General features: G+C 31.9%; 1 protein-coding gene and 1 pseudogene across 1 annotated transcript; one reads left to right on the forward strand and one right to left on the reverse strand.

The window, feature by feature from the left end:
* The window catches only part of LOC21408395, a 2,930-nt pseudogene extending 2,181 nt beyond the window's left edge, over positions 1–749 (forward strand).
* Positions 750–1,180: 431 nt separating this feature from the next.
* Positions 1,181–3,353, reverse strand: LOC21408396 (amino acid transporter AVT6E). Its single transcript, XM_010098863.2, is given in 3 exon segments — positions 1,181–2,380; positions 2,506–3,044; positions 3,047–3,353. Coding segments are annotated over 3 exon segments (1,446 nt in total). The 5' UTR covers positions 3,222–3,353; the 3' UTR covers positions 1,181–1,648.
* Positions 3,354–7,444: the final 4,091 nt, after the last annotated feature.

Raw genomic sequence — 7,444 nt, forward strand, 5'->3', positions numbered from 1 at the left:
GAAGAGCAGGACGGCTAACTGAAGCAGAAGCTCTCATTGAAAATGTACCTGTGAAATTAGATACGGCAATTTGGAAAGCCCTTCTTGCTACTTGTAGGATCCACCACGACAACAAACTTAGCCAGAGAGTGGCTGAAAGGGTTTTCAAAACAGAGACGCAAAGATCCGGAACCTATGTTTTATTATCAAATATGTATGCATCTCAAGGTATGTGGGAGAAAGTAAGGGAAATAAGGGAGTTGATGAAAGACAATGGAGTTGTCAAAGAACCCGCCATTACCTGGATTCAGATCAAGAATAAGGTGCATTGTTTTCGAATGGGGGATAAGGCACATTTTTACTTTGAAGATATCAACACAAAACTGAATGACTTGTACCAGAGCTTCAAAGCAACAGGTTAAGTACCATATACAAACTTTGTTCTTCACGACGTCGAAGAGGAGCAGAAATAGGATGAGCTTCTCTACCACAGTAAGAAGCTTGCGGTTGTGTATGGGATCATGCACACACCAGATTGAACTCCAATTCAAATTTTGAAGAACCTCCGAATATGTGGGGACAGTCACTCGTTTATGAAATTCGGCTCCATAATTTCCCAGCGCAAGATTTATACAAGATGGAAACAGATTCCACCATTTTCAAGATGGTTTTTGTTCCTGTGGGGATTATTGGTGATGTTGGACGATCAGAAATCTTGGTTCTAACTGAACATGAGACATTGTATGAATAAGAGGAACCAGTTAATGAAGCAAAACCGTTGGCTCTTGTATAAACTCCAGTCGGATCTTTCTTATTATTGGCATGGTACTATCTTGATGAAATTTCAGAAGTGCATAATTCTGCTATTTAATCAATAGTTACACCTATTAATGCGTATGATTTATGATTAAGAATCAAGGACTTAATTTCGTGTTTATAAAATTCAGGGGAACATGCATAAAGAAGCGTATTCCCTTTTGGATATAACCGAGTGAGGGATAAGCTTCTTGTTTGTTGTGACATGTCCCTGTTGTTGTGTCTTAAAGCATAGAATGTTGATAATATAACATGATGAGTGCAAATCAAGAATCCATATAGAATATTAAAAACTGAGGAAATAATGCCATGAACACTCTCTTCTTGAATAATAAAGGAGGTCAACTCGGAAATACCAGCAAACGAATGCAGAAGTAATTCCCTGCTAGACAGTCGACTAAGCGTCTAAGCCTTAATTATAACTTAATTACAACTGCGTGCGATGAAAAAAGCGTGGTCTGAATTATTTTTTATTTTAATTCCAATTATAACTTACACATTGTCACAAGGAGTATAGAACTATTCTTTTCCCTATAAACGATTTATCTCCGACACAGAGCAACCTTTTGGTATTCCTCTAAGCAAAAAGGGTAAAAGAAACATAGGAAAAAAGTATAAAATTAAATAAAAAAAAAATGTGTTGAACAATGGGGATGGTCCTCGTGATATTTCCAGCCATTTTCATTTCACCCCCTAGAAAAAATTGCCACTGTTGGAAACAGCTCAGGCATTAACTTCCCTGGATGACCTCAGCCAATTTCATTTGCCGTTCTTCTGATCAGAAAAGTTTTTAGCCCATGACTTTCTACCAATGATCACCAAATTAATAACCCTTATAACACTGTGAAGAAGGTCATTTATATTCGCTTTTGAGGCTATAAACGTTTCCAACTACTCCAACAATGCTGACTACTACAGCCATTATTAGCATCAACCGCGAAAGAAGCTTCTGTACGAGGCTCAAACTCTCCCCTTTCCGACTCAATCTCAACGCAATGAGAGAAGGAAATATAAAGCCCAACGACACGGCTGCGGTTGCCCCTGTAAATTTAAAAGCCGTCCAAATGTTTGGAATCACGGTGGATCCTAAATAAATTAGTGCCAACAGAACAATTGTCAAAACTAATGACCTCTTCCTACTCTCAGACAAAGGAGCAGAGCCCTCTAACACCAAAGCATTAATTGTTTGCCTTAATGAGAAATGGATAACTGGAAAAAACAAGAACCAAATGAAGAATGTACCCGAACCGACGATATAATTCAAGGCCGAACTGAATCGAATCCTGAGATCTTTATCGAAGTTGGTCAGCACATCAGCCTCTGTATCATTCCCAAAGAGGAGATAACCAGACATGGCTGTTGAAGTATAAACCACAATGCAAAAAACAGTGGTGATCCTACCCACACGGTTCATCTTCTGAGGAGACCGGTCTTCAAGCTCGTTGTAAATAGGCTGAACTTTGAAGTGGCAAACATAAGCATTGGTCATGATGGGAATCACCACAAGCAAGTCCAAGATGGCCTCTTAGGGCCCGAAATCTGGGCTCAGCACCGTTTAATTTAATGATTTAAATTTTTAATTTGAGTTAAAAGATATAATTTTATATGAAAATTTTATTATAATAAAAAAAATTAAATATAAATATTTTTGAGATTTTTTTATTTTTTTATTATAATAAAATTTAAATTTTAAATTCGATGAAATTAAATATTATTAATGATCGCAACAACGCAAGCAACCACAACAAAGACTAAGGCAAGAGCTACTGAAGCAGCTGAAGTCAAGCTCAGAGAATCAATCCTCTCCAACGCGCAAAGTGGTGTGAGAAAAACCACCGAAATGACCAGAATCAGAAGCTTCCTGTGATCGAATACTCCAAGATGGCGGATCGAACCCGACATGACATCTCTCATGATGATCAGATAAACCACCAAAACGGCTGCGTTGTTCACGATTATATAGATCTCCGACAAGACTCTCGCCGGTCATCCAAACGCGCATTGAGCGACCTCGCCGTTAGATCTCGCCTTACACAGAACCGAAAATCTCACCAACAACTCGACGCTAATCTCTGACAAAATCCCCATCAGAATTATCAACAAAAACCCCAAAACCAACCCAAGTATCTTCATTGTCGCCGGTAAGGCCATAATCCCGGCACCGATGATCGACGTCGAGAGATTGAAAACTGAGCTGGAGATTCCAGAGTCATGGTTAGACCTAGAATCGCCAACAGTTAGGGGATATTATCTACATGAAAATCGAGACCGTCGTCGAAATCATGCCCATTCGCATTCTTCGAATTCAGATATCTCTCCACTTTGGAAGGAAGGAACTTGGGTGGGGATCTAGGTTTTCGAGGATCGTTCTTTACCCGCAATTCCAGATATGACGTTTTGGGAATGGCTGAATAATTACTGTCCATTGAAGGAGATTAGATCAATTGCAGATCTCAAAAGGCCAATATGCATGAGAAATTTTACACAGAAAAGATGGGAATTTATGATTGGGAAAAGAGAGAGCTTGAGGGATTTTCAGGTCTCTGTGCGATGTTCAATTGGGGGAAAAAGAAAATCCCAGACCCAACGTCAAGTGGAGACTAATTAATTCGTTAATTTAAATTGAGATGTAATTTTATATAAAAAAAATTTATTATAATAAAAAAATTAAATATAATTATTTTTTAAAATTTTTTATTATAATACAATTTAAATTGTAAATTTAAAAATAAATTCTTCTCTCTCCCTCTTCCACAATAGTCACTGTAGAGAGAGAAAGGTTTTCCTAATAAGATTTTCCTATTGGTCAATTTTATGCTCATCCCTTCTACTGCTGCTGATTTGGAATTTTTATGGTCGCCACGTCATCCATGAACATTCTAACTCGTGACGTGGCTTATCGGATAAGATTTCTTTTCGCAGATGGAGAAGTATTTGCAGCCAAGAGTCGAACGTGTCGTAAAAGAAAAGTTTAGTCGATAAAAGATGTCATGACCGTGCTTATATAAATCATTTTTTGGAGCAGTATTAAACGTCTGGACGAACTTTGGCCCCACCACATGTCACGCATCTAGATCAAACACCTTGATAAGTGAGACATTTTGCCTTATAATAAGATCAATCACGATTGAACTATCAAAATGTCTTCCAAAAATAAGTCACAATCGTATTGATCCCACCCTATCAAAATAAGTCTTTCAAAAATGATGTTCATCTCATGGAGAAAAAATTCCGTTACTCATAAAATTGTAGATCCTCTTATCTATTTAATGAGATTTATTTTATGTGAATAGTGAAATTTTAACGTCTTATTAAATGAGTTTAATGTGAGGTCTACTCTTTATGAGAGGGTCAGCTCACAACTTTAAGAAATTGAATGGACATTTTTCATATCTTTGAATGTTTATGATATGCTTTATTTTATATGTTGTTATGGCTTGTTTATTGTTTTGTTTTCTATCTCTTGGGTTAGGTTTTTTTTTTTTTTGTGAGAAATTATAGTATATAAAAGATTTTATAAACTTAAGGTAATAAGTAACCTAATTATTTTAGTTAGTTAGTAAATATTCTTAACAGTTTACATTTATTTTTCTATTTTACCCTTATTTTTAATTAATACTAACAAGCAATTGTCCAAAAGTTCAAAAACTTAAATTAAATTTCAAAAAGAATCTCAAAATCTGTACCAAATAAGTCAAAAAACACAAATCTACAAATAGGAGTCTGCTAATAACTCTGGATTAAGATCATTCTATATATGACCATCGGTAGACTCAATTAGAATTTCTATACTTAATGAAAATTATCAGAAATTCATATTGTATATGTGTCTCGATTCCACACAATCTCATTATGCATAATACATTCATTCAATATCTCATTATATTAACAGTGCGGATAACACCATTTTATTGTAAATGAGAATGACATGTATTAGTAATGTTTTAATTAAAAATTATGAACTTTAATTAAATTCATTACGAACATCGTTTTGATTATTATCCATAAATATTATCCTCTCGCATATAACACTTATATACAATATTTAAGGTCATATAAATAATCACGGAATTTTTAGTGATATTCATAAAATATTCAATAATATATGCACATAAAATAATGAATAAACTCTTTTATTAAATTAATAATAAATATCTTATTACATCGCATGCTTCTATAATACTATTCCCAACACAAACTTATTCCAATCTTTTAATAATAATAAAAGAAATATAAAAAACATGATTTTCTCTAGTGTTCACTATTTTTTGGGAACACCAATGTTCCTTGCTTATCAGTTGTCGGATCTGTATTAAATCTAGTCAAAAGTCAAATCAGATTAAAAAAATAATACAGATTCAACTACTGATAAGCAGGAAACACCGGTATTCCTAAAAAAGAAGACAAGGCCGGCTCAAACCATTTAGGGGCCTTAGTCAAACCTATTAATATCAAATAATTAACAATTAATTACATATTTACATAATATTTTTTGACAAAACATATATATATATATGTAATATTTATGTAGAATAAAATGTATTATTTATTAAGTATGGTTCTTTTTCATGTTTTAAAGTTTTTTTAGAAATAAATATATAGACTATAGATATATATACAACCGGTTCAATTGTTGTGATTATCTATGAAATATAGAAATTTGATAACGTGACATGATAAGAATCCAGTTTCATTAATTGTCATTAATTTTTTTGATCAATTTTTTAAATTTACTATAACCGTCAGATCAATATGATCTTGCCACTAAAACGATGATATCTATTAATAAGAAAATATTAGAGTAACTATTAAAACCAACCACACTCATATATATGTCGGTATCATGTGAAGTTATATGAACATAAATATATAAATATATAAAATCTGAGAGCATGAGGTGGATTTTTTTTATGGAAATTCAAATTTTCAGAGTTTAAATTTTTGTTAATAAATATCAATAATGCTCCTTTTTTTTTAAAAAAAAAATATATATATGCGAAAGAATTCCTATCGAGAGCTTGCATGTTAGAACATATACTACACGCACTTATATATATATATATATATATATATATATATATTAATTGGGAATCTGGAAGTGTGTATTGGACATATATGTACATATACTATTACATTTGTATTAATATGGAATATGGAATATGGAATATCAGAGGTCTTAAGCAAGTGCCTCACTTACCTTGCCCTTGAGCCGGCGCTAAAAGAAAAAATATGAGAGAAATTCTTATAAAAAATAAAAAATATAAGTTCAAACTAATAAATTATAACTTTAATTAATGAAAATTAATGAATATATCTTTAAAATAAGTTCCCTTTGCGGGAGACTGAACCTAAGGTCCTAAACATGCCCAATAGAAATTCACGTTGTATGGATTAACTCAAATTTAAAATCAGATTGGATCGAGTTCGATTGAGTTGGATAGATTAATTAGATCATTGACTATTACTATTGAAAATGAGAATGAGATTAAAAAAAAATGAAAAGTCAATTTTATATCGTATTTTTTTGTCGTGTAAAAGTCACTTGTTTTTTAACCCTAAAGGTCAAAAATTTTGAAAAAAAATAAAAAGTAAAAAATAAAAAATAAAAAATAAACTCGTGAAAATGACTGGCAAACTACAACTCACAAGAGAGACAGTTCAATAGCCTCATGAGTATATTCAGCCGGGGAAAAAATGTTAAAAGTATAGAAGCAATTTATCCGCCGCGTGGAAGTTATAGGGTTTTCTTACACACAATTTTTTTTCTTTTAATTTTCTTTTTTTCTTTTTGGAAGTGAAAGCTTGCAATTTTCTATGGGAACTTATACACGAAATTAATATGCTTCCAATCCACAAAATTCCAGCCCCGACCAAACCTCTCTATGCATCTGCAAGTCCACAGGAACCGGAACCCAGAAATAATAATAAAAAAATAAATAAAAGTCCACTGGTCCACTATAACTATTTATTTAAGAGCATCTCTAATAAAATATTGATGTGTTAATTATAAATTTAATATTTAAATACAAAATATACTCTCTAATATAATATTATTTATTATGTTAAATTTTTCACATGTTATGATTTGTGATAAATTTTTCACTAACTATAGCATATAGAAATTTAGTATTTTATTGTTATTAGTTAAAATGTTTACTTTCTCATGTAATCATTATAATTTTTACATTTTCTAATTATTTTAAAAATAAATGTTTACTTTTATAACTTTTAAAGTTTAATGATTATGAAAAAAAGTAAATTTACCATTTTAAATAGCATTATGCATTAGAATAAAAAATGAAAATAACATATCATATCATATTTTTTAATGTAAAATATTCAATTAACATTCACATTTACATCGGAGATGATCTAAGGCAAGTTTTACGATCCATCTTCTTTTATTATGAGTAGAAATTGTTGTTTTAAAGTCTAATGGTCTTCTTTTTAACGGTTTGATCTATTAGTGTTTACGTTAAAAATTAATAAGGAAAATAAGACAACTACTCCTTGAAAAATTTCTTTCGAGTTATGACTCGTGTAACATTTAGTTCTTGATCTTCAAAACGTAACACACGTTTCCATTGAACTATGAATTGTTAACAAAAATGCTTCTTTTAGTGTTTTTGATGGAATTGCTACAAATATT

The sequence above is a fragment of the Morus notabilis genome, unplaced genomic scaffold (assembly GCF_000414095.1).
Source record: "Morus notabilis unplaced genomic scaffold, ASM41409v2 Scaffold843, whole genome shotgun sequence".
Lineage (NCBI taxonomy): Eukaryota > Viridiplantae > Streptophyta > Magnoliopsida > Rosales > Moraceae > Morus > Morus notabilis.